This window comes from Rhopilema esculentum, chromosome 18, assembly GCF_057945365.1.
Source record: "Rhopilema esculentum isolate cy_ngs chromosome 18, ASM5794536v1, whole genome shotgun sequence".
Taxonomy (NCBI): Eukaryota; Metazoa; Cnidaria; class Scyphozoa; order Rhizostomeae; family Rhizostomatidae; genus Rhopilema; species Rhopilema esculentum.
Window position 1 is genome coordinate 7,116,664 of NC_142832.1, and position 26,845 is coordinate 7,143,508.

Here is a 26,845-nt window from a genome sequence, read left to right on the forward strand (position 1 = left end):
AAAGCTTTCGGCAACCTGTCGATGAGGGACCAAATTTGCACATTTTCAACTTGTGTGTTTCTGAGCTAGAGTTCACACATTCAAAAAAGAAGCTTTTCAGCGAAATGATCAAGATCTTTAATCGTTTATAAATTAAATACAACTATTTTGTCAATAAGATATCACATATATTCATGTTTCTATCTTCTCAACGCTTGTATATGTGATGTCGAATATTTCTCCAGAAATATTTTCATTTGCTTAATAAAATGACATGATAAATATTACTGATATTAATACACTAATCATTATTGTTCTATACACTAATAATAACGAAACTAACCTGTAACTAATTGTCTTTACCAGTTGTGATTCCGGCTGCTTTCGGCGGCTTTGGTAAGTTTACCTTGCCATCTGCCTATTGACAACTTTAACTATTAACGCTTTATTTATCATATAAAAAACCAGACATAATATTTAAACAAAATCACCTTTCTGATTAAAAGATACCCAAATTTTGTTTTCTGCTTATAAAATTCATTTATTTAATATGAATCTTCACAGAAGAGTTTCCCTTCAGCATAAGCTATTTTTCAAGGGACACTCAATTAAAAACATACAATTTATACAATATATCTATTCATTTTATTTAATCTTATTTACACACGATATCCATTAAGTTAAAGAGGTTATGATTTACAATAGTCAATAAACTACATCGCAATAACAATTTGTTAAGGTTTTTCAGAAATTAAAAATGTAAATCGTCTGATCTCATTGCAATATAATTTTGTATAAAAATGTTAAGATATTTTTTTACATTTTAGGTATTTGACGTGTTTATTTATTATTGCCATAAAAATTTTACGTTGATCCTTTTTATTGACTCAAATACGTAACTTCTGATTTAATACCTATAATCTGCATCACATTTTCAAGTAGGCAATATTGTAAAAAGAAATAATCTAGTTTCTTAACTGCCATGCATCCAGAATGTATTTGCTGCAGTCTTCTTAGAATTCAAAGTTAATTTCAATTGGCATTGAAGAATAAAGTGTGAAGAACGATGCCAGTTATCCAAGAAAAATGTTTTTCATTTTCTAGCTGGCGGTGGAGGCGGTAGTAATGGCGGTGGTGGCGGCGGAAATGGTGGTGGAGGAAATAGTGGTGGTGGTGGCGGTGGTGATGATAGTGGAGGAGGTAAGACTTTTACCAAATGGTTTTATTTATATTTTATTCAACAGCATGCTTAGCTCAAACTATTTGTGGTTAAAGCATCAATCGAATTAATGAATCTTCTCCCAACAGGCGGCGGTGGCAAAGGCGGAGGTGGCGGTGGAAAAGGAGGAGGAGGTGGTGGCGGTAGTGATGGTGGAAAAGGCGGTGGCACTGGTGATGTTGGCGGTGCAGCTGCTGCAGCTAATATTGGCGCAGCGATTGGTGAGAAAATGATTCCCTTTCTTCCTTTGCCTTATATATTGTTTTTTGCTTATATCAATATATTGTGTTGTTTTTCACAAAAGAACGAACAAATTATGACAAAACTTTTAGACACAATTGAAATTTTTACGATGACTGTTACAAACCCACAGAGCTAATATCTAATCATTCAATCACCTCTACTTTTTAATTTTGGCCTTACACTTTTTAAAAGTTTATAACGAATAAAGTCCCAAGGGTACCCAAGCATTCAAACTCCCAAGCATGTATCGCATCGCGCTTAGAATCCGCACATTTTAATGCTCCGAACGCTTTGGAACGGAAGACAATCAGGCATTCGGAGCCAAAGCTTTTTTCAGAGCGACGAATTTCAAATATGATTGACTGAACGGTAAGTACAATTGTATTTCTCAGACATTTATGAATTAAAATGCCGTGAGATATCAACGCTAATCAACTTTCCGGTAAAGCCAGTTCTTGAACATCTAAACACATCAATCTTTTTCCCATTTATGCACCTAACGGTTTAACTTATGCTAATTATACTAATTATGCTAATTATTACATTAATATGATCCAATACATAAACTAATAAATCTGTCTCTCTTCTCACTAACGTCTAATAGCCAACTTAGCATCAGTGACAACCCTAGCTCAAGCAGCCCCTGCAGCCCCTGCAGCACCTATGCCAAAACCAACACTCCCTCCTTTGCCTGCACCAACAACGAAGGCAAGACTGGAGGTGAAGAAACCAACGAAGAAGAAAGAGGAGAAGAACCAATTCGAGGGTTTATTTGGTGTTGGAAATGCTACCACCAAAAGCCTTCATGGAGGTAGCTAATTTGCCACTAATACTTGTAATGTTTTCTTTTCACCTAACCAACCATACGCCTAACCAATAACTGACAAAGACAGTCACATCCTGATTGACATGTCAACTACCGTCAACTTTCAATCATTCACCAGCACTAATCGAAACCGAATCCAACACTGTACGACTTTAGAGAAACACATCATGTTTTACATATCAGCTGCACTGAAAGACCTAAACTTCTTCCCAGCTTCTGTATCTTTTGACCACTCTACAAAATATCTTCTCTGCAAAAGACACCACTTACACCTTTTTGTTCACTTAAATTACTATCACTGTGAAAACAAACTATTTGCAACATCATTCTCTGGAATATTATGATGAATCTCTTACACTTTCAGGCAATTTTCTCTTCGTACTTGAAAGTGGTAAATAGAAGCGTTTCACAATGAACTGACTCGACAACGTCAATTCAACGAGTTACTCTGACAAAACATGGATTACATAACTTGACGAATTTTTGTTTATTGAAATTTGTTTGCTCCAGTGTTAACTTGAGGAAAAATTGTGAAATTTTGAAAATAAGCATTTTAGATTTCATTGATTATTTACAAAGCACCTAAACATTTTCTTGGTACTCTATATTAGGACTAGGTGATGGTCGTACTTTGCCTGACTTAGGAAAATTCCTATCAAAATCACGGGAAATTCTTTATCAACTAGCAGCACTAAAAGATATTGAAATTATTTGTATATTCATCAATATTCTTATTAAAGTTAAGTAATTATTGCGTATTTTATTTTAAGTTCGTCAGCAGCCATGCATTTTGGTTTTCCACAAAATCACGGCCTAGGTGCTCCGCTTGTTGGTGTTTCCCTAGATGTCATATGTCTCAGTTAGTATTACCACCTTTTGACACGACTTTGTTTCAGCCTATGAAGTACACATCGGAGTAAGCAGTGATTACGCCAGAGCCTCGAGACTGATGCTAAGTACCTGTTATCCAAATAATGTAATGTTGCCGCCATTTGGATCGACATCGCAGACTGTTCTTTGCTCGCATGGTAAGTTAACTGGGGGCTGGTAACGATGTATCAAGTTTAACATGACTTGACGTATAATAATGCTGGCGAACGAAGCTCCGACCACATGTTCCATCTGTAAACATTTAGATATTAAGTATCCATATAAAAGCCAAAGAGGGTTGCAAATTTTGAAACTTTGAATAGCAAGTAATGTTTTAAAGTCGCCCGCAGAATTGCTGTACCGCAGAATTGATTTTCAGCGTTAAAGTTTCAAAGAAGAATGCAATGGTTTTTTTCTAAACACATATTGTTAATGAATTGCTAATTTGTAAATTTTCTAGCTGAAAGGTGTTCGTGTGTAAGTATTGATAAAATGAAAATTAAGTTTCGTCTAATCGGCGGAAAAGGGTATAAAACATCGACAAATACTGAAAAAGATTTGCAAGCTGCTACTTTTAAACTCTGTCTGAAAACATTGTCTCTAGTTTGTTGTACATTTTCAAAAGAAGTGACATGAATTTATTGAGTGAGAAGGAAGAACCGCAGGATAGGCTGTCCGCCGGATTCTGTGAATCTTGCAATGAGTGTTGTCATGAAAGATATACAGGAACAAAGCAATACGACCACGAGAATCCAATGTCACGAGATAAAATTTTCAAAATAAATTAAATTTAAAGAATATACTAATATTTCGCCCCGGCATACAGGGCTTCAATGAATTTATTGATTTACTGTTGGTTCCGAAAGAGGTGCGACTCAACGGAGTGAAATTTCTTCACAGTGTCCCGCATATTTTGAAACTAATAGCATATTTGGTTAATCGATGAAACTCATATGTTTTTGATTGTCGTTGCGAGGCTCCATCTGTTTCTTGTTGCAGGAACGCATACGGTTACTTTTGTTGCCATGGATGCACAAAATGGCGCTGGGCTACAAATAAACGGGAAAAGATCAACAGTTGTTGCCTTAGGCCCAAACATTAATGTGAATCTTCGTATATCAGCAACACAAGGTGGTAAGTACAGAAGGGAGTCATCAGATTTATGAACTTCCCAAGAAACACCGCTTTGCGAGATCCAGTATTAATGTGCTTTAAGGGTTACGTGACCACATGCGCGGCGAGAAGCTCTCATTATCTATTGCTGAAATATTTCTTTAACATTTCCTTACAAGTTAACACTCTCTAGTAACTTTTTTTGAAGATCCACTATAGATATTGCTAACATTAGCCCCTTAATTTGTATCACGATCCCTCCAATGTCTTTAATACGATACTTGCTTTATATCTCTACTAACAACACCATTTTGGCAGTTAAGAATGATATTAATCGTCTATGCTAACTTCTTTACTAACGCTCCATAACAGCTTCACTAACTCTCTTCTTTCAGCGGCTATGGCTTTTCTGCAAGAAAAAGAAGAACAGAGAAGGCGACCGATATATTTCAAGCCTGTCGTTGTTCCTGTTATCAAAACGATCGCGCACGCAGCCTTTAATCCTTTATTTCCCCCTCCAATACCGCCCCCTTTATTCCCCGCCCCCCTGTTCAACCCAATAATACCACCTTTGGCACCACAGCTTCCAATGCCCTATGCCATGCCAATTGTGCCTCCTTTGGCACCACAATTCCCCAATGGCAGGTAAATGCCATTTACTCTGATCAATTTGCAAGTAACCGCTCCAAAGAAACTTGCTCGAATGCTTGGGTACCTATGGGACTCTATGAAAACCATAAACATTTTTTTCTAGAGTTTTTTAAGCTTTTTAATCCTTGAACTATTTCATACCTTAAGTTTTTAGCTGACATATGCAGAGTTGATGTAATTTTGTACATTTTGTATCTTTATATGAAGTAACCTTGGACTGCATGTTTAGTTTTTGCTGTATGTACCCTTGAATTTTCAAATATCTTATCAAATACCCATCTTTATCCTGGCATCTGCATACATCGCTAATACATGTATTGCTTAAGTCTAAAAGACCATAGCTATTCCTTTCCTAGGCCATATCTTTTATCATCTGCTGAACCAAATTGCTAAAAGATTTTCCCGACAATGTGCTTTATCATATTGCTATAATAGGCTAGCTTGAGCTGGAAAACTCTCTATAGAAACTCTTACAGAGTCAATTAGGAAAATCAATTTAGAAAAATCAGTGTTCTCTTTTACCAAGAACAGGCTTTTCTTGAAAAAGAGCAATTTTGATTTGCTTTCTAGAGAAAGTTAATTGAAAAACTAAGCGTTAATTTTCAAGCGAAACCTTACTTAAAAACCCCATTAGATTCATCATCTTTTATCACCTTTTCTGTAGAAAAGTAACAAGTGTGTCCTTCTTTACTTTTTGCATCAAATAAAGTACTACATCTCACAAATGAAAAGGATAGAAACCATGGTCCAATCTTTGTTTGTAACGTAATCCGACTCCAGCTTTGTAGATTATTTCAACACTTTGTTTGATAAAAACACGCCTGTTAGTTCTTATGTTGTTATTTTGTAAAATATTCATATTCGATATCTAATTTATTTAACACTAACCGTATCATGTATCGTTATCTATAACATATAGTATATAAATCTATAACCAATTTGTATCTGTAGTTCATTGACATGTATTATAAATAATTTTAGCACAACAAGCTATGGCGCAAACTGCTGCCGCTGCACAGGCACAACAAGCAAGTCAAGCAGCAATGGCCGCTGCACAGCAAGCTGCAGCACAGCAGACGCTAAATAAGGCTGCAATGGATGCGGCCAACGCAGCTACAGCAGCCCTTGGACTCATGGGTGCATTGCCAGCTGGCGGTAAGACCAATTTTTCATACTTCGAAGAATTTTCTTGGTTTCCAAGAACATAGTTATTTTTTCCTAAGACTAGTTTTTGAAAGGTTTCCAAAAGCTACCAATCAATGACATGTTAAAAAACTTAGGAATTTCTTTCCATTATAGTTTTTTTAAAGAAATACTGAATCCGGCTTGGAGGGATATCACTGAATGGCTTCGATTTTCGGCGTCTCGTTTCGCACCTTTTTGTGAAATCTTCATTCTATATTCGGCTTCAGTTCTTTTCAAACTATTCCAAAATTAATTCCAAACACTGGAGCTAATTGACCAATTTTTCTTGTTTCAATCCTATCTCAAAATATTTTATCAAACTTTTTTATTTTAAGGTGGCGCTGCTGCGGCCGGTGGTGGTGGCGGTGGGCTTGGCGGTGGGCTTGGCGGTGGAGCTGCCGGTGGTGGTGGAGCTGCTGGCGGTGGTGGTGGTGGCGGTGATCTTGCAAATGCCTTGAGTGCCTTAGCTGGAGGTGCAGGAGGTGGTGGTGGTGCAGGTGGCGGTGGTGGCGGCGGCGGTGGCGGAGGTGCACTTTCTGGACTTCCGTTAGGATGTAAGTTAATTTTTGCCATTTTTAAAGGTTTTAGTTTTTACTTTAAATTTATATCAATGTTGGCTTACTAAATTAAAAGATGGTTATTTATACCAATTTTTTTGCTGATCGATGAAATGAAGAAAACCTTTGGTCATGTGGTCATGTGAATTATTCAGTCATCGTGGGTCATATCAGTTACATCTATTTTCATGGTTTTGACATCCTGTATGTTATGTTAACAGTGCTGCCGACTGATTAAAACTTTACAGAAGGAAACATAGAAGATAGTGTTCAAAGCTGAGATGGTCTTTGACGTGCTCTTTATTGACAATACCCTAACAAGAAAACTTCAAAAGTTTTGTAAAAGCTGCTTTATTGAAATTATGTTATCTCGGTAGAGTATCACAAAACGGTTATCGTTTACCCAAAAACGGTTAAACGTTAATTCATTTCAAGTGATATTTTGAAGATAGCTCGGAAGATATATCAACAGTTAGAAGGAGTGCCAAGTAAACGTGTTTGTGTAGGTGCTTATGAAAGAATCTTCAATGAAAAAGTGTTCAATGTTTGGTTTAATTAGCATTTTGAATAAGTTTTTTATCATCCCTACAACAACAATATCATAAGATTGTTCATATTTTTGTTTGTACTTTTACTGTCTTTCTGGTTATCGATGTACCAAATTTGTATTCCATCCAGCTTATAAAGGATCCGGTCCAATCGGTTCTGTTTCTACAATGACCGGACCCGCTTCCGGGGCTGCAACTGCCGGTGCTAATGCAGGTGCCAGTGCTGGCGCATCTGCTGGCGCTGCGGCTGGTACTACAGCCGGAAAATTAGCAGCAGCTGCTTCTAATGCAGCATCTCGATCGGAAATGGCAGCCGCGGTTGACACGGCATTCAATGGGTTGCTAGGCACTGGCACGTTGGGAAATGCCTTTAATATACTAGGTGGCGGAGTCAAACGAGGATTCGGGTTTGGTAAAAAACGGAGTTTCCATAGGCGCCCGGGCAGCAAAAAGAAGACCGTTGTAGAAAGACATGAAAAAAACAGAAAGAAGAGACACTTTAAAAGACATAAGGCTTGTGAGTAGCAGAAATTTCAACAAATTCGTCAAAGAATGCCACAGGAGAGATTTTCTTCAACGTCAAATGTGGCGATCTTTGATGGATTTGTAATGATGGTTTTGAGCAGAATCCAAGCATCTAATATAGATTGTAATGATGAAAGAACAATACAGCTAACTGAGGAATTGATGAATGAAAATTCTACTCTGTAAATGAAAGATAGCAATGAAATAATGCTTTCGTCAAAGATATATTAAATTGTTGATTCATAATTGACAAAAGTAAGAGAGAGTTGTTTTCGATCTGCTGAATTTTCTAATGACTGTTAGTGCTTGGATTCGTTCAAAATCCTCATTTTTTGCAAGGTATTTTTGCAAATATTACTGACATGACTAACAAACTTCTTTGTGACATCATGAACTAACATCTTACTCTAACACTTTTTTCAATAACATAAAGTTTCCTTTGTTTACATTGACCTTGAGACTGACATGATGACAAGACTGACTGCACAGCAGATTATGCTGAGACTTTACTTTTTACTTGATGTTCTGCAATCATAACCTCATTCAGTGACGGTAGCCCTTTTGTTGAAAAGGTCAGTGAAAAGGATCGCCGTTAAGTCACATCTCACTAAAAGCACTGTTTAATTTTTTTTGCGGTTCAGTGAACCAAAATTGGAAAACTCAAAAGTTTTCAAAAGCATAATTTTTCTCACAAGCTCGACGTTTCTTATAAATATTTGTGGTACTGCAAAAAATTCTTATGGAATTTTTTTAGTTCAATCCAAAGCTGATAAGAATTTTGCATCAGGCTTATTAATGTACCATCATCTTGTGTGCCATTTGCCCCGTTGAACTGATAACTTGCACATTGTATCCAAAATGGCTGATCAGGACCATCGCAAACAATGTGATCCAGGGGGTGTTGTTGTCTCATTTGTTTGGGCAAACCATTCTCAATTTGCGTTAAAGTTAGATATTTCACCAACACATCACCCCTAGGCACGCCTATAACAGTTTTCAAACATAATTTTTCTATCGAAGGGAGTGTCGCACCCTATGCTTCCATAACCCCATCCACCCAAGCCCTGTGGCTTATTAAGGCTGCGTCGAAATTGAAAACAATGGTTAGAACGAGCGGTCAATGGTTTGTTCACAATTTGCAAATTAAAAGCACAGATTTAATGCCAACTTGTAATAGAATTGTTAAAATGATTTTTTGATGATTTCACGATCCTAAGATTCTCACTTTTGGTAAATACACTTTGGCGAGTTTACTTTACTACCAATTCGACGGACACTGACCAACACACGATTTGCGTAGCCATTGCTGCGATGACGTCATCACCTAGACGGAATGCCTTGCAAGAAGTTTCTGCCAGTCGCAATGTCATTATGTCAGTTGTCATAACCAATAAATAGATATTCTCTAATAGGGAAAGCACCATTTTGAAGTCATTAACGCTGGAGCTTTTCTTTCTTCTCAAAGAGCTTTTTAGATGTCCAAAGTTAACCGTATATTCCAAACAGCATTTGTCTACTAAAAACCTTTAATACAAAAAGATTGATTCTATACTTGATACTCATATTTGAGATCACTTCCAAATTATTTTCAATTACTTCTATCAGCAATTTTTGATGGTAGTTCTTCGATTCTTAGCAAATTTTAACAAGAGTTTATTTCAGAGAATCTGATTTTTCGCCTGTCATCTTTGTCCTAATGCTTGTCGAGTTGGCGGGTATTAACGATATTTTGCTATGTTTTTCCCGTGATGCTCTTACTTTCTGATACTTCTTTGAAATAACATCAGGTCGTGTAAAATGTATCTGTAGCAAATAAGAAACACTGCAATACGCCGAGAATAAACAACAATAAATACACGTAAATCAGTGAAGGCTACTCGACTTTTCGCCGCAAGAGCCTGTCGAGCAGCCTGCTACAGTGACCTTTTCTTCATTCACACTAAATTGTATCTTATTGGTTTTCGTGCTAATCAAATTTTGTTTTCTAGTTGCACGCTCAGGTATCGTCCGTGAGGTATACAAAGGCCTGGGCCATGGAGCTGAAAATCTGTATGGTCTGGTAACAAGCCACCGGTACCCAGAGAGCCCGGACATTAGAAGTGTCTTATCTACATTTGATGCACCAGAAAATTCAGGAAAAGACTACGGTCAGCGACTGTACGGCTGGTTTAGAGCACCGGAGAAGGGCAACTACATATTTTACACCTCGTGTTCAGATAGCTGCGAGCTTTATCTGAGCAGTGATGACAATCCTTCAAACAAAAGACGAATAATATCACAAATGGAAGGGACAAGACATAATGATTTTGAAAAGTAAGTCCTCGGAATTTCCATCGTTTCGAAAAGTTGGGGTTAGGCCATTGTTTTTCAAATGTCTTTTCCAAACAGTTTTATTTCTTCCTAGATTTTTCTAATGAAATTATTTGTTTGACCACAGCTATATGATCTGTAACATACTGTAACATAACTGAGTATATTTCCATTTTATCCTTTGAATAGCCTTGCTTTTATTTGTTAAGGAATATGTTAAAATGTGATAAAAATATTTTTCTGATCCGGTTCATGGGGAGTAATCACATAAGGCCTATTTTTGCAAGAACGATTTGACAAAGCATCTCGCCACTTATGTCCAAAACCTTGACGACTTTCTATGTGTGACTATTCTTGAGAATTGTTGTTGTTGTTGTTTTCAATCAGATACCCCGATGAACAATCATCTGGTGAAATCGAGCTTGAACCAATGAAGTCATATTACGTTGAAGCAATCATGGTGAAGCGAGGAGATGGTAGTGACAACTTATCGGTTGGTGCTCGCTTTCCAAGTGGACGAATGGCTAGGCCTTTGCCTGCATCATTCATCACGCAAACGAGGCTGAACACGGTGTCAAAGAAACATGAACTGCCACGTGTAAAATTCAGAAGCGAAAAGGGTACGTGTTTTGATACTGCCAATGAGGGTATTGCTTAGCCTTTAGATATTATCGTAGGTAGAAGTAAAAAATTAGGTTTGTGAAGTAATTACAGTGGGCTAATAAACTTAAACCAGAGAGGCACTTTCATTCAATCAATACGTTTCCTGCAACCTGTCCATAGGCGGACCGAGTCGGCAATGCAATTCTAAGAATGTTCAACGGAGATATTTCATTTTAAAGAATCATATTGAAAGTCAAGCATTGTTTCTAGACAAGGAAAATGGGTCTTGCGATATGCTCTGTTTGACAATTGACTTTATTCAGCTCAAGTTGAGAAAAAACTGATTTTTAATTGTTACTATCTTATAATTTCCACTAATTTCTCCTCTTTCAGATTCAAACTTTCTCCGTTTATTCGATGTCCCCGAAAATATTTTTTTGTCTAATAATTCTTTAACTAGTACTACAAACACCTCTAGACAAATTTTCCTAGAGCTTGGAAAACCTTCCAACAACTTAGAACCTCATTATATAAAAAACACATATGTCTGATTAATTCTGATTGATTTTTCATAAGTTCTTGACCGAATCTCGACAATGTCTCAATTTTCAGAATCTTGGTAGCCCTTGATATATCCTATATCTTGCTAGATTCAACATCAGCTGGAACCTTTTTAGCTTACTCTTGCCAGTGATGGGGGGAGGCAACCTGGGTCCTTAGGGTTATTTAGTTTGGCCCCCTAGTTATTAGACTGAGATATTGTGCAGGCTTGGGGCCCGGTTTTCATTTTTCGCATAACGGATACCGGAATCATCAGAGAAAAGATTTTGCTGTGGGGGCCCAAAAAGTAGAGGCCCTTTGTTTTCGAAACAAAAGGTTTCAAACGAAACTGTAGTTCATTACGCCATTGACTCTACCATGGGTATCTTTGAAAATATATAAAACTTTACTTTTCTCTTCTTCTTCCTTTTGAAGGCTCCAAACGATCAGAAACAACCGGAAGCAAAAGAACGTTAGGAAAGCATCACTCTAAACGCACCCACAGAATCAATCGTAAGTAAAACTTTGTTATTGTTTTGTTTCTCAATGCCTTGAAAACAATTAATTTTCCTTTAGAATTGCTTGATCTCCGTGTACCTTTGGAATTGCTTGATTTCTGTATATCTTTATAACCTTTCTGGGGGCCTATCATAACCGTAGCTTATCCAAGCACATTTATTACATTTAGTTTTATACCAGGTAAACCATTTTTTTTAATTCCTATCATGTGAAGTAGGATTTCTAGAGCTTCCCTTCTGCTTTGGTAAGTTCTTGTATCCTCAGACTTTTCTATAAAAAGGTTTTAGCAAAAGAGTAATTCATTTTCGGAAAAAGTATTTAGCGTAAGATTTTTTTATCAAGAAATGACATCATTTGGACGCAAATAAGAAATATTTGATTGGGGAGGGGGGTGGGGGCTGAAACCTCAGGTAGACTAACTCGTGGTAAGAATGGACGGATGTTTCTTTATGGACCGGCAATGCTACCTTTATACAGAAATCGAGGCACATTCTCTTTTATCATAATATTGTTTCGGACCGATAATTTCAATCATTTTGTAACAAGCCTTCAAGCCTCAATGGTAAACCACCAAACGTACCTATAATCTGCATACCTGTATGTATATGGTGACATTTCTGACTTTTGCACATAGGCTATATGAGGAAATCGTTCTTCGGCATTCAAACACCATGCGTTGAATTGAGACATATATCCTCCTAGTACTATAACTAAAAAGTCCCCTAGTCTTGCTTTATACGCATCAACTGGTGCTAAATCGTCATCAGAAGGCTGTTTACTTTCAAATATTTTAGATTTCAAATATAGCCTTATAAATATCACTGATAGACATGTCGTTTCAGGCCATAGAGCAGATTTATGAATGAAAAAGCTTGTGGAAATGCAGCTTCTTTTACCTTTGGATGACGAGTCCAGTTTCATCAAAATAAAAGCATAATGATTAGTGAATGGGCTCAGGAAAGCGTCCTCATAAACGACATCTAGGCACCAAAGCGTCCTCATAAAAATATTGGGTTTATAGGCAGTTAGGAAGTACCCCTCTAGTCTGTAAGTGGCTAACTTTGTTTTTTTCAAAATTGCAGGGAAGAGTTGATTTGGCCAGAATAAGAGAGGCTGTCAATTTTACCGAGCGTTGATCTGGAAAATCCTGCAATTTTGAAAAAGCAGAGTTAGCGATAACTTCCATAAACACTTAAGCATTCACACATCGTATTGACAAAACCTAATGATAATGACGGAATCTGGTAGTATGCCTTTTCGATGTTGCACTGAGATTGTTGACCTAGTATCTGGGTATCATTGTACATAACCTCAAGGCAAATACAGTAAAATCTATAACGTGTGTTGTTGTTTGACGACGAATTATTGCTGGATCGGGACTGAAAAACTTGTGAGGCTTTTACTCTGTCAATCAGAAATCAAATCATTACGCTGATAGTTGGTCATAATTGACGTTGAGGTCTCACATCAAACTTTTTAGACTCTGAGAAAAGCCTGTCACAATTAAGAACAAATGATGTCTTTAATTCTTTATTGATAATGTTCAAGAATTGATTGGTTGAAAATTATGTGATGGTTCTGTAAATTCAATGTAGCCACAAAATTATTTAGTATCTAAGAAAACGAAAGGATAAAATGCAATTTCGAAAAACTGAATTTTAATTATCAAAGATCAAAGCAATTTCAGAAGGGTACCTTGTAAATTGTCAGAGCACTTAAACGCAAACTAATAAACAAGTACAACAGCTGATAAATTTTGTTCATAACTCTTTAATTGGTATATTTTCTGTTTATTGTTATGCTTTGCATTTTATGTTAACTTCATATAGCGAATGTTTCTAGTCCAGTCAAGTTGTCATTTAGATTAGATACCGACCATGACATTGTAAATACATGTCAAATTTATATAGTTTTTATAACTCGTAATTTATTCCGATTAATCAACTCCAATCTTGTAATTAGTATGCTTCATTTTTGTGCATTATTCTTGCAATTAGCCATACTATGACGTAGACACCGTAAAGAAAAGAACTTGAAGTAAATTCTTTTATATCGAATGGCTTTGGGAGGTCTTTGACACACTTTTGTATACTGTTTATTGTTTTGTTGTCTTTTTAATGTTGGAGGCACTTTTATCTATCATGTTAATGATTGCGCCTCGAGGGGCTGGGTGACACGTCCCCCAAGGTTTCGATAGGGTCAATTTTGTAAGTTTGCCAAGGAAATGTTAAAGGTGGGTTAGTATATTGGCAAAGTATTCTTTGGAAGTTGATTCTGTCATGTTTGAAATGCCTCAATGTCACGGAAAGTTAGACATGAGCGCTCCCTATTCAGAAAAGCTATTCAATCATGGTAGCAAAAATTATGGGTGACTTTCTTTTGAAAGGCTTAGCCAAAAACAAATTTCAAAATTTTACAATTTTTTCTGTCTATAAGAAAATAGTGGAATTTCCAGCTCACGCCATTATGTGGATCATGATCAATAGAAATCGACTTAACTGCGTGAATTAACTTTACCTAGAGACATCGAAAGTCCCTTTCTACACTTCACGGCATTCACCGTTCAATTTTCTATACAACATACGTGGCTCATCATTTCATTAAAACATTTAAAGCGTAAATGGTCTTGCAATTTTTAATAGTTTGGTGTCTGTAACACAGGCTGGCAATATTTAGAACATGATTTGAACTCAAAGATTCTTCTTCCGTTAAACATTCACGAGTGCCAGAAGGTAGAAATTTAGACTGTTAAACCCAATAACCAAATTGCACAAGGGCTGATTTCTAAAAATCTGGATCACTTTGTTTGCCTCAAAATTATCCCGCGATATCCATCATCTTTACTGTTAAAATGCAGTTATCAAACAGCAACTGAGGATCATTTCATTATTCTTTATTTCTTTTTCATCATATAAATTTTCGTAATTCGAGCAAATTCTAGTATCTTGCTAGTGCTTTTCAGAGTTACAATTCAAAGAGTCTTCCCTATGTACAATAAAGCTATTACTCTTTCTCATTGTTCTTAAATAAACCTGCACTGCAATAGAAAAGGACACGAATGACGACATACGGGTGTTTACACTTAATGCAACCAAGGTTTTAGATTGGAGTAAAAGAAGCTTCTTTTATACTATAACAAAATCTTTCCATATTCCATGTTTTAATGATAGTCATGTTGGCATTCGTGAGGCTATTTGGTCCATGATTCATCAGAGTGCCAACCGATCAAAATCATCAAAATATGGCGTGTTTTTACCCGCGTATTTATCATATTGAGCCAACAAGAGTGAAAAAGCGCCTTTTTGACCTGCTTTTAGTCAGCGGGCGTGTTAATGGTAAAATGGTAAAATGTTAACTTGTTTATCAATTAATCATTTGCTTGCCTCATTTCCTTGACAAAAGAATGGAAACATGTTTAGTTTATGACGAGCGTTCGTGTAAAGTCTGTACTGGCCAATGATGAATGAATCTCGGTCAATTAATAACAGCTTATACACAGATACTTTTGCTTGACACAATCATTTATAACACACATATACACATAGCCACATAGCTAATTGTAGGTCCCGATGATCCCTTTAAGTATTTTGCCAAATGCGTATTATCAACATGTTACGTATTGCCTGATCCAAATACATATTGCTAGTGGCCATCGATTTGTTTTTTGCGAAGTGTCCTGTAAGAGAAGAAGTGATTGCCTAATCCAGGAGGACAGTTCTGTAAAAAGAACAATGCCTCCTTGTGTCTCGATGCTTCTACCTCCCTGACAAAAGCTATGCGAACTTAAGCTTAATAGATCTGTATTGAACATGCTTATGACAAGAGCCCTGAAGGAAACTGTATTCCTCCGCAATACGGCTTTGCTACGCTGTATGTAGAAGCACAACATAACACCCTTGGCAAACTAATTTTAATTAGTTAACGATACTTTCACAACGATTTGTGAATAATTTTTTTGTAAAAATAGGTATGTCTCTAATTCACTCTCATCAGCTGCTTAGGTAAACATTCTCTTGAATTTTAGACAAGTTACGTAGCACCTTGATCCAGTACAGGCCAATGTTACAAATCAGATCCCAAATCTTCCCTAATTTAAAATTTAAACCTCGAGTGCTCAAATGGAAACCCGCTTTGACTTAATGGTTTGCTTGACAAACATAGCTGTGTCTTATCAATGTATGCTTTTTTCTTTATCCAGCTAACTCGAGAGAAAGAAGAGATGTTGATGATGAAAATTTGAAAAAAATCAAGCAAGCAATGGTTCTTCACTCTGTTTTGAAAAAGATAATAAGCGAAGTGCCCACGGGTATGTTTCCTTACATTTTTTAAATGTCCATTTTCTTTAATTATGCTGTTTAACTTAATGTCGTAATTATTTCGTTAATTATGATCGAATTAAGCGTGGAACATCGAGTAGCTTGCAATCTGGAATCGTATACATCAACCAACACTGTACAATAGGTCGCTTTCTGTTAATCTTCATTACCTCATGAATTTTATAAAATCCTGCCTAACGAACGTGCTATTGAAAATTTGTCACCGTGGATGTCGCTCTTTCGTTTCAGCCAAGCCTGGTAAACCCCATTTGATTCCTTCAAAGTCACTGAAATACGATTCTCTCCTCCAATGTACGTATAGTAGCAGAATCTGGTCTTTATCTGCATCAGTTTTGCTAATTACAAATTTTGGCGTTTTGAGCTTCTTTTTTCAACTCAAGTTACATTAATTTCGAATCCACTTCTTGCTCTTCATCGATTATTTCTAAGTAAATTGGTATGTTTTTTTCCATGCTTAGTCCTCAATATGGAGATGAAGAACAATCCATTCCTTACAAGTGGCGCTCGAGTCCAGGTCCCTAAATCGAGAAGCCAGGGAAAACACTCAAAGTTTTCATCGAATTCGATGTCTTCATCGTCCCTTGGTTAGTGCTGCTAGCTAGACGTTTGATATTAGTCGATCTTAACGATGTTTTTTACGGTACTCATATTGACGTATGTGAACAAATTGCCTTTTAATGCTCAGCTCTTCTTGCTGGTTCTTTCAGCCCAATGAATGTGCCCGAAAATGCATCATACCTTTCACAAAAATATCTACAATTTCTAATAGACAATATTGAGCTTGTGCAAAACTCCCCTTGGTTAAATTTTGATATTCCTATTATTAAAAAACCTATTCTAAAACTCTAAGCGATAAGACGAATGTAAATGTCGGATTCACTTGTATGTTATCCCACACGTATTGGAATGTTTGTCTCAATAGTTCTGCCTGGGGTTGTTATTTCATTTATTTCCTATGAACAATGTTGGTTATTGTCTATTGTAGACCATGCACTTCCTGGCTTGCTTCGAGAAGTATACTACGATGTCACACCAACAACCCGAGGTGAAATACGAGCGTTATACGAAACATCAAAATATCCAAATAACCCCGATTTGATTGACATCATTCAAGATTTCGACACACCCATTAACTTTGCTGATGACTATGGCCAACGAATACGAGGCTACTTCAAGGCCCCCGAGACAGGATTATATCAGTTCTTCAGTTCCTGTGACGAAATGTGTGACTTGTTTTTAAGCGTCGATGAGGAGCCTAGGCACAAGGGAAGGCTGATCTCACAAGTGCAAGCATCTAAGCGAGGCAGCTTTGACGAGTAAGTTACTTCAGTTGGAACTGAAGCATTTAGCTTGCTTACCTTACACTCCCTTCACAAAATTGTTGCACTCTTTTGTTCAAAATGACGGCACTTTTGTCAAGTTTTCAACCATTCCAAACATTAACCCTCCTTCGAGATGGTGCAATACTTTTGCGAGGGGAGTGTACATTATGCATCAGTCAGAAGTTGCATTTTGGCACTAAAATGTTACATTGCCAGACCTAGGCAAAGACCTAGACAGACGGTGATAGCAAATATGAATTATATTATGGCAGTTTATCAAATAAACTTGCCCTAGCCTGATTCAAAGCAATATCCAAATCTTAATATTTATGCTATGCCAGCCTCTGACTTTCAGTTTCGCCATATGTTTTCACAGAAGCGATGCTCGCTGAACCGAAACTATCAACATTCACAATTTGATGTAGCATTGTTAGCAAACGTTTTTTAATTTTTGGCCCTGAAATATGACGATTGATTGTTAGTTTTTCTTTCAAAGATCCTTATGCTCGAAATATTTTATTAGCATTTTATTCTAAACTACAATTATCCTGAAATGAAGTTTGAAATAGTTTTGACTGGCTACGTCATTATTCAATTAAAAAAAACAAATTTAAAAGTTATGGCTTTAGTAAAACAAATTTTAAAAATTCTATATGCTTCAAGATGTAGTTTTATCTTTATTGGGATTAAAATTGATACATCAAGAATTCAACAGGCTTTCCTCTTAAAGACAATATTAATAGCCCAATTTCAATTGAAGACTTCCCTTCTCTTCCCCATCAGGTATCAAAATACACAGACATCAGAAAAGACATGGCTGGCAAAGAATCATTTCTACTACATCGAAGCTGACATGTTAGAAGGTTCAGGGGACGACCACCTATCAGTAGGGGTTAGGTTGCCAAATGGAAAATCACTCTTTCCAATTCCGAGTGAAATGCTTCGACTTCGTAAGTTCGTTTTGTTCTTATTCTATTTATAATCATCAAATGACGTCATGTGATGCAAGAAAGATCACGAAGTTAGTTGAAAGAATAATCTGTGAAGTTTTCTCTAAACGTTTTGCATTTTGTCTACTTTTAGTTTAGATGCATATTTTTGTTGCTTTCATTTCATAAGAATTGGCCCTTTAACAACTAAAATTCTCCCACTTTCATATTCCCGGGAACAGGGTGTGATCGTTTTGGCTTTGAAAAGAAAACGAATTTTGGAACATAAAATGCTCTCAAGTCCTCTAAATCAAGAAACATACAATTTCAGAATCAAATTTTATTAATTATTGTATTTGTTGAATAGAATGAAACTAAAAGAAAAAGGTAATGCAGATTTTTCAGAGGAATTTGCGCGGATGATATAGAGACAAACGCGTATTAGAAAAACTTTTTAGGCATATTACCGATGATATTGTAAAAGAGCTTTTGTTTTTTAATAAAGAACTTTCTACTGTATAAATAGATGTCACATACACTTTTTATGATCTCAGTGCTTGACACAGTTATTACGTATAAAGCTTTCTGTGAGTTGAAATGACCTTACTGTCTTATTTTTAAGAATTCCATAAATATACTAGACCGCGTGCGGTATAATGTAATGCTATAATAACGATGCATGTAAATAAATTGTATCAAGAGAAGCTATTTTCAAGGAGCTTTGGAGTAACATGTACCTCTAGAATACGCTAGCTACTGCATGTTGTACAATCTTTAGACAGTGACACCTTAATCATGTTATTCACCCTTTCCTTAGCTCCAGGAATAGGCAGTAAGCAACTGCCTATTTCCCCAAAGAATAGAGACAATCTGCCTCACCGTATCAAAGAGCACCACAAAGACAATTATCATGGTGGCAGCGTTTATGCCAGCAACGGAAAGACCTTTATTATGGGAAAAACAGAAAACGAAGAAGGGTCTTACGATTATCATGGAAGCAATGATGCTGGAAATAAACCAGATGTAGAAGATATAAAAAAACAGGGTCTCTACGAGGTTCCTGAAAACTTTGACAATAATGATGGTACGAACAACAAAGGATCATCTGCAAGTGCGTTACGGCAAGGGCTATACGAAATACCGGAAAATGGGCCTGCAGCAGAAGAGAGAGAGGATGCAGAGGGGAAGGGAGATGGGGGTGAAATTGAAAAGAAGGTAGGAGAGGAAGATGGAAAACGAAGAGATGAAGGAATTGAGCGCGGGATGAAGCACGAAGAGTCGCCTACACCATCACAGAATGATGAAAGACGTAGTGAAGAAACACCAGAGGAGTATGAAGATTCTGAGGTGCTAGATTATGCAAAGAAGTTTAGAGGGAAAGGAAGGGTGGTTCTTGATTTCTCTAAAGGGAAAGACAATGCCAAAATCGTTGTTTACAAGTACCATTCTGCCAATAGAGTACTCGAAGGTGTGGATGGTAACAGGGGATCAAGGATGGAAAGAAGGCGTTCTTCGGTGGAGACTGTTAAAGAACCTGTGCCTGGTTTGACTAGGCCTGTAAATACAACAAAAAGAGGAGTTATCTGTAAGCTGGTTTTCCTTTGTTTTGTTTTTTAGAATAAGAGATAATATTGTCAATCATGGGATTGGTGTTGTTTTATCGTATCAATAGGGATATCTGTAAGACAAGATGCGTTCCTTGTAGCAAAGGGAACATTTTTTATACCTCTTACGACCTATAAAGGGAGCTATAGACCTCTTACGTAGTGAATTGTGACAATCAATGATACAACTGCCTGGTTTTTTATTGTTAAAGAGGATCTTTAAAGCAAGCTTGTGCTCTTTGATAACGATGACTACAACAAAACGGCAATCAGAATAAAAGAAAATAAAATATATTAAAAAATCTTCTGGAGAAAACATCCATTAGCAAATGTATCCATGAAGCAGGAAAAGAAAGATGGATTAGTAAATCATTTTTTTAAATTCTATGTATTAGAACATGTGTATCGAATAATCTTTCTTTGGTTTTCAAACAGCCACGCTTGGAGTTAACTGGCTCTTTTATCGTCATATTTACCGTCGGGACGGCGAGACGACAATTGAAGCGTTGTACCGGAATCACAGATACCCGGACAAGCCTTCGTTCAGCGATCGTTTGGATAGAATGGATTCCCCACGTGGCCAAGGATTCCATTACGGTCACATGATGTATGGTTGGTTTATTGCGCCTTCTGATGGGGAGTATAATTTCTTCAGTGCTTGCGATGATGCATGTGACGTATACATGAGTCCGGATGAGGGAAAGGATCATATAAGGAGGATAATTTCGCAAAGGAGATGGTCTGGCCACAATCAGTGGGACAAGTGAGCATTACTGATTCTTCTCAATACATTACTTTCCTCATGACTGTATAACTGTTCGTCATGGCAATCACATGAAGGTGATTTTATATGATTGCCATGACGCTGAAAGTGATTATGCATAACAAGCTCAAACAATAATGAACGGAATACTGAAAAAACATCTCATTACACTTTTAATTTGATTCTTTAAGTTTATTGGAGAATTTTGAAATTTGAAGCGACCAATTTTTTACCATTTTAAATAGAAATTTTCCAATAATACTTACTCACCCTACCACTGCTGTAGAATATCGCTATTATCATCATACTATAGAGAAGTGATAAAACCCCAATAAACATAACAGTGAACGGTATTGCCCTGCACTTATGATATAAACTGACTATTTCTTTCCCATTGCCCTGCATTTGAAGAAGTTTCTATTTAAAAAATGATACTAGCTATTTCTTTAACTGATCTTTGCTACAATTATATTTACTTTTATGAACTTTTAAAGAGACATCATGAATGGCTATTCCAGGTATCCCGAGGAGCAGACGTCAATCTCAATTCGTCTTGGTGGTGCAAAGTCTTATTACATTCAAGTAACTGGCGCCCAAAGTGGGAATGCGGATTGCATGTCTGTTGGGGTGCAGTTCCCAGATGGGAAATTCTCTCGACCAATTTCAGGAGATTTCATTAGTTTTGCCAAATTAGGTATTCAAAAAAAATCTTGCTATTCCATCGCGCACATTAATCTTGCACCTTTTGCTAAATGTGAAATTTTCATAGAAATTTAGAAATTTAGCCAGTGTTTATCAATTAAAATAATTTGTCTATTCAGAACTTTACTTAGAACGTTACAGTGAAAAGGGGCCTTTCATAAAAATAGAAAAGTCGGTTTTTTGCCGTGCTATTGGTAAAAAACACCGTAAAAAATTTGTGAAATTTGGCTTTCACTCTTCGCATGTTTGTTTGGTTTTCACTCTTCACGTGATCATTTTTAGCCCCGAATAGTGGTGGAGGAGGAGGAATCGTTCCTGCTTTAGCTGCAGCGCAAACAGGAGATCTTGGGCCTATTCTCGGGAACACAGGTGGAAGACCTGGCCTCGGGGGACCAGGTGGAGCAGGTGGTCCAGTTCCTGGAAGTAAGTCCCTTTTGAAGCTATTTTGTTTTTGAGAGTCAGTGCTGAGACATTGCTTTTTGTTTTCATCTAATTACTTGTTGGACGAACGTATTGGGCTTGAATCTTTTGTTCAAGAAAGTTCTTTTGAAGCACCTTTTGTTAAAATCATGTAAAGTTTTTTCTGGTATATCTTCCTGTAGAAAACCTGTTCCTATAGAAAGTTCAAGTTTGCTCCTAATTCCTCCTGTTAAGATAAACCGGATGACATAATTTCCCTCGACAGCATTTCTCTGATTTCTGTTTGTTAAACAAAACTGAATCTCCGCTTTTGGATTCAAATTGTCTTCTCTCTAGCCAGAGGAGATTATAATGCTGCAGCTACTACTGTCAAACTGACCCTGTCCAATTGAACAACAATTCTTCCTTGCTTTGCCAGTAAGCTGTTGCCATCATAGATCATTCTTAATGACTTATGATTTCCCTAGATGTTGGTGGTTTGAGTGGAGATTTGGGTGATCTGGGTGCGTCTGGTACTGGCACAGCTAACGCGCTTGGCCTTGGCGGGACAGCGATGGGCGGCGGTATGGCTGGCCTAGGTGGAGGAAATTTCGGCGTGGCTGGCGCTGGTGGTGGGGCTGTAACTGGTGCCCTGGCCGGTACTGGCGGCAATACTGGTATTGGAGGGTTGGCTGGGGCTTCTGGGCTTGGTGGCCAAACTGGCACAATTGGCGGATTAGGAGGCGGCGGAGGAACCGGAGCAATGGGGCTTGGTGAGTTTGAGCTTCTTTTGCATCTTAAAAAGGACAGGCTTCTCATTTGATTGAAGCTTTTTATTTGGCTTCCTTTAACTCAGGATACCCGATTCTTGAAGGTGTTATTCAATCGCTCGTTAGAGAGAATGTTCCATTCTTAACAACATCATATGGATGGTAACGAAAGAAACCGATTCAAAGTCTTCCCTATGTATCTTTTATTTTGGTAGTCAATATTTGTTAGTATCTAGGACATTCACAATCTGAAATCTGCAACATTTATTTAATGATATATTGATAAAACTAACTCTAATGCGAGGAATGCAATTATGCTCTTCGAACACAGTTTCAGCAAAAATTGATGCTGTATGCATTACTTTCTTTTAGGCCCTTCTTCGCTTGGAATAGGCAGCGGTGGCGTGGCTTTAAACGCGGCGGCTGGTGCCGGGGGGCTGTCTGGCGATTTGCTAGCTGGCATTCTTGGAACTAATAAAGTCGATGCAGCTGTAGGAGGTATTTTACAGTGAATGAAACTTTCATCAGGAATAATTTGTGTTATTGCATCCAAATTTTTGTTTATGAAAGATTTTGTATTTCAATATCAGCGGCAGGTTGTCGAACTTCATGTCGAATTCAACGTTCTATGCAACGTCACGATCCTGTCATTGAAAAAGTAAAATCGATTCAGCTTTACTGTTTGTTGATTCAGAAAATTTACCGCCCATCAAAGCCACAAGTTTGTTTCGCTGCTCTTTGTTTTGTTTAGTCATTAGAAACCTTCTATGCCTATAGAAACATTTAAACATACAGCATACTGGAAATGGAGACTTAAGTTAAGTTGGACAGATTTTCCCCGTCATGTGAACGTTCTTACTGTACTGGGACATTCGCTAAGCAGGGACATTCGTTGGAGTCCAACTTAATAGGAGTAGGAGCAACAGCTACCAATCTCTCGATCAGTACATCTTTAGTGAGATAAGCTTGCTTTTTCCTGTGCAATACAGCATCTGGAAAGTCGGTTTAGTAAAATTTGTATTATTTTACAACAGGGCAAACGTCAAAATTTTCAAAAGGCAGGTTTTGAAATATAAGTCACAAGCTATTCAATTTTCAACTCAGGATAAACAACAGTCTTAGGTCACAGAAGTGTAACCGATTTTGAAGTGTCCTCAAAAATGATATTTTTATTATTAAAAGTGGTTTTCATTATGTTAGGTGTCGGAGGTGCTTTGGGAGGAGCACTAGGTATTGGAGGTGGTGGAGCCGGACTTGGCGGTTCCATCACTGGCGCCGGTGGTGTCGGTGGAGGACAGGGTCTTGGTGCTGGCGGTGCGTTAGCTGAAGCCTTGGGGCTTGGCACAGGTGGAACACTTGGTGGAAATGTTGGAGGAGGGACTGGCTCTCTTGGCGGTGGGGGCACAGGGGGTGCAGCCGCAGCACTTGCTGGTGGCGCCTCCGGTCTATTAACTGGAGGTGGAGGTACAACTGGTGCAGGTAAAGCCCAGATCATTTTCGATTGTCATTACTTTTATCTTTGTTCTAAAACCCCCTTGATTGCCTCGCTTAGCTTATAATTACCCTCCCTGGGTGTCTCGCCTAGTATCATTTTTGGAAAGTATTTTCACTTGATTTTGAATGGCCACAGGGTTGTTATGAAATTTCATGTCCCCTGAGGTATCGTTATTGTTCTCTAGTTTCGTAGTAATGTATTGTAAATTTTTATGAGCACAAGAAAGCCTTTGATCCGTACGAGGTATAGGCTCTATTGTTTGCTTTGGTTTGATGTTAATTTTCAATGGCCAAAAAACTTTGCATACTTGTCTTGTTTAAGGTGGGCTGATCGAAGGTGGAAAGGAGGGCGAATTATCGGCTCTTGGAGGTACCGTCATATAATTTTTCGATAATATACTACGTGTTTCTTTTTGTTTTATTTCCTTCTGTTTCTTCTTTATTTTCTTATTATTTTCCTTAATTTGGTTCCTTTTTTCCTCTTTTCTTCTATTCCTTTTTCTTCTTTTCCTTGTACTTTCTAGTTTTCATTCTTTCCTGATTAGCAGCTTAACTGTTTGTTTACAACGATTTGTCCAGTTATAAGAATTTTGACATACAGCCCCAAGCTTTTATAGTCTCCCTTTTCCGAGTCTCCTAACCCCTCACACTGAAGCTCCTTCGAAGATGACAGAGATGTTTCTTCTCAATAGGAAAGCTTCTTTCCAAATTGAAAACTGTGAAAATGAACGACAAGAGCGTTGCTCTTCCTAAGACACGACATCTTGACGAGACAGAAGCCCACCCTACCCACAGCATACCATCTGTCGCTGCCATTGTCCCAGCTGAAGTGCCGAGCTTCAAAAAGACAATACTAGAAACGGGAAAGGACTTCACTAGTACCAGACACTTTTTTGACCGACCTACAAAAAGTACTATTCAAAAGCACCAGACAAGTAAACAAAAGACGAGAAGAACCCATGAAAAACAATATGTAACTCATCCCATTAAGCATACGACCTCACAAGTCGGTAGAAGCAATGTGCGCGGTGATAAGAGATATATTCTAAAAATTACATCAGATAATGTGAGCATTGTTCCAAAGAGCAAACATGCCCATGATCAAGTGACTGGGGAAGGCAGACGAAGAATTTCAAGGAAAAAGCATAAAGGTCGCGCAAAAACAGCTAGTATTTCAAAGTCTGCAGGGCTAGCAGGGTCATTGGGGAGTCTGGACTCGCTACAAAAATCATTCGATATTCTACGAAATTTGGAAGCAAGCAGGCTGTCTCTGCCATTCGCCAATGGATTGGGAACGAGGCAATTTGGCCTAACAGCTCCTGTGAATACCTTTAAGTTTCCATTTACCGCTCGAAAGCCTGTTGTTGATCTTACAACGCTGAATAATGTTTTGCCATATAGTTCCAGCTTTATCCCACAAAGGTTGCTCTTGCTCACACCGATCACAAGACAGACTTTAGGGCCCCAAATAAAGCGATGGGAACGCAATAAGTTTAAACACAAAGCGCCAAAGCATGAACACAATGAAACAGAGGAATACCGTCATCATTACGGTAAAAATATTGTTTGATAGTTTGGCATCTTGGTTTCAGCTGTTCTGATCCCTAATTGTAGGTTTAAGATTACTGTAAAGGACACGTGACAGTTTAGACAGTGACATTAGACTTGATGTCGAAGCTTCATTGATGTAACTATCATTGCTCAATAACATGTTCTGGTACAAATCCACCCTTGTTGTTCAGATAAAAAAGCAAATATTTCTGTAAATTCCCTGTTGATATTGATGCTACGAATTCTGAATTTGGTGAACATAATAAAGATTATGACATTGGAAAATTGGAAGTTCACGTAATTCTTCAAGTTTTATTGCTTATTGTTTTATTGCTACTATGATAATTACTATATATTATAATAGTATTATTCTTGATAGTATTAAAGTGTATCTTCTGGTTGCAATTCAACCAATCGTGGTTCTTTTCTTGTTTCTATAAGAGTTTAAGACCCGACAAACGTTTGTCAAGTAAACAGCATTAACACGCGTAGCTCTTCACTAATATGTTTTATAAGACTTAAAAAATTATTAAAAATATCAAACACAAATGATAATATCTTGAAATCTTCTTCTTAGATGAGGATGTCGCCAATTCGTTACAGAAACTTGAAAATGCCGTTAACACTATCAACTCACGACTTGATCAGTCGTCAAAGCCTCAGGGACCATCAGCAGCAGAGGTGGCATTGGCACAACAATTGGCAGCGCAGCAACAGGCAGCACAGGCTCAACAGGTAATTAGTTTTGTATCATGTAATATTCAAATTGAATGGGCCGCTATCATAAAATCATAGTCACTATCACAAAATACTATAAACGCCGTTGATCGATGCGATTTGTATTGAAGGCCTACACATGATTTCCTCAAGGAGTATAAAGATTTTCACAGAGAAAATTGTGACTGAAGGCAATAATTGCTAAGAGGCTCTGAATGAATTCTGATATTCTACAAAATTGATTGTTAATAGGAGAAGCTTGTAATAGCAATTTTGTTAAAAAAAGTATACTTGCAAAATGTGGTAATCGTCAATAAACAAATATACATAATTGGCTCCAGGGGGAATGAAGTTTATTGGCAAAGGTGATGATCTGAGTCAATAACGTTTGATATTTTATAAGATGCGAACCAAATATGAAATGATTGTGAATAAGAAAGATATTAGATAGATATTTTAATCGATTTAAATCACAAGTGAAAATAGCAAACAACAAAAACAATGAAAATAGCAAAAAAACAACATCAAAAGACGGAACTCCAGTTCTAAGATTGCAGATGTTGGGGTTG

General features: G+C 37.4%; 1 protein-coding gene across 9 annotated transcripts in view; it reads left to right on the forward strand.

Annotated features, from left to right (window-relative positions):
• Positions 1 to 26,845, forward strand: part of LOC135680934 (uncharacterized) — a 58,796-nt gene that overhangs the window by 16,369 nt on the left and 15,582 nt on the right. For 4 of the 9 annotated variants that reach the window (XM_065195190.2, XM_065195189.2, XM_065195181.2 and 1 more), the window contains 27 exons: positions 346 to 375; positions 1,084 to 1,179; positions 1,288 to 1,419; positions 2,046 to 2,252; positions 3,164 to 3,295; positions 4,137 to 4,271; positions 5,883 to 6,056; positions 6,422 to 6,640; positions 7,322 to 7,708; positions 9,705 to 10,029; positions 10,414 to 10,646; positions 11,605 to 11,682; positions 15,887 to 15,994; positions 16,254 to 16,316; positions 16,484 to 16,609; positions 17,011 to 17,341; positions 18,131 to 18,297; positions 19,094 to 19,861; positions 20,316 to 20,643; positions 21,162 to 21,337; positions 21,628 to 21,768; positions 22,233 to 22,517; positions 22,887 to 23,012; positions 23,715 to 23,993; positions 24,331 to 24,378; positions 24,701 to 25,561; positions 26,137 to 26,294. In XM_065195190.2, the coding sequence (XP_065051262.2) occupies positions 346 to 375; positions 1,084 to 1,179; positions 1,288 to 1,419; positions 2,046 to 2,252; positions 3,164 to 3,295; positions 4,137 to 4,271; positions 5,883 to 6,056; positions 6,422 to 6,640; positions 7,322 to 7,708; positions 9,705 to 10,029; positions 10,414 to 10,646; positions 11,605 to 11,682; positions 15,887 to 15,994; positions 16,254 to 16,316; positions 16,484 to 16,609; positions 17,011 to 17,341; positions 18,131 to 18,297; positions 19,094 to 19,861; positions 20,316 to 20,643; positions 21,162 to 21,337; positions 21,628 to 21,768; positions 22,233 to 22,517; positions 22,887 to 23,012; positions 23,715 to 23,993; positions 24,331 to 24,378; positions 24,701 to 25,561; positions 26,137 to 26,294 (6,113 nt within the window). The remainder of the gene's footprint in view (positions 1 to 345; positions 376 to 1,083; positions 1,180 to 1,287; positions 1,420 to 2,045; positions 2,253 to 3,163; positions 3,296 to 4,136; positions 4,272 to 5,882; positions 6,057 to 6,421; positions 6,641 to 7,321; positions 7,709 to 9,704; positions 10,030 to 10,413; positions 10,647 to 11,604; positions 11,683 to 15,886; positions 15,995 to 16,253; positions 16,317 to 16,483; positions 16,610 to 17,010; positions 17,342 to 18,130; positions 18,298 to 19,093; positions 19,862 to 20,315; positions 20,644 to 21,161; positions 21,338 to 21,627; positions 21,769 to 22,232; positions 22,518 to 22,886; positions 23,013 to 23,714; positions 23,994 to 24,330; positions 24,379 to 24,700; positions 25,562 to 26,136; positions 26,295 to 26,845) is intronic. The other 5 variants (XM_065195186.2, XM_065195188.2, XM_065195185.2 and 2 more) reach the window with 5 other exon arrangements.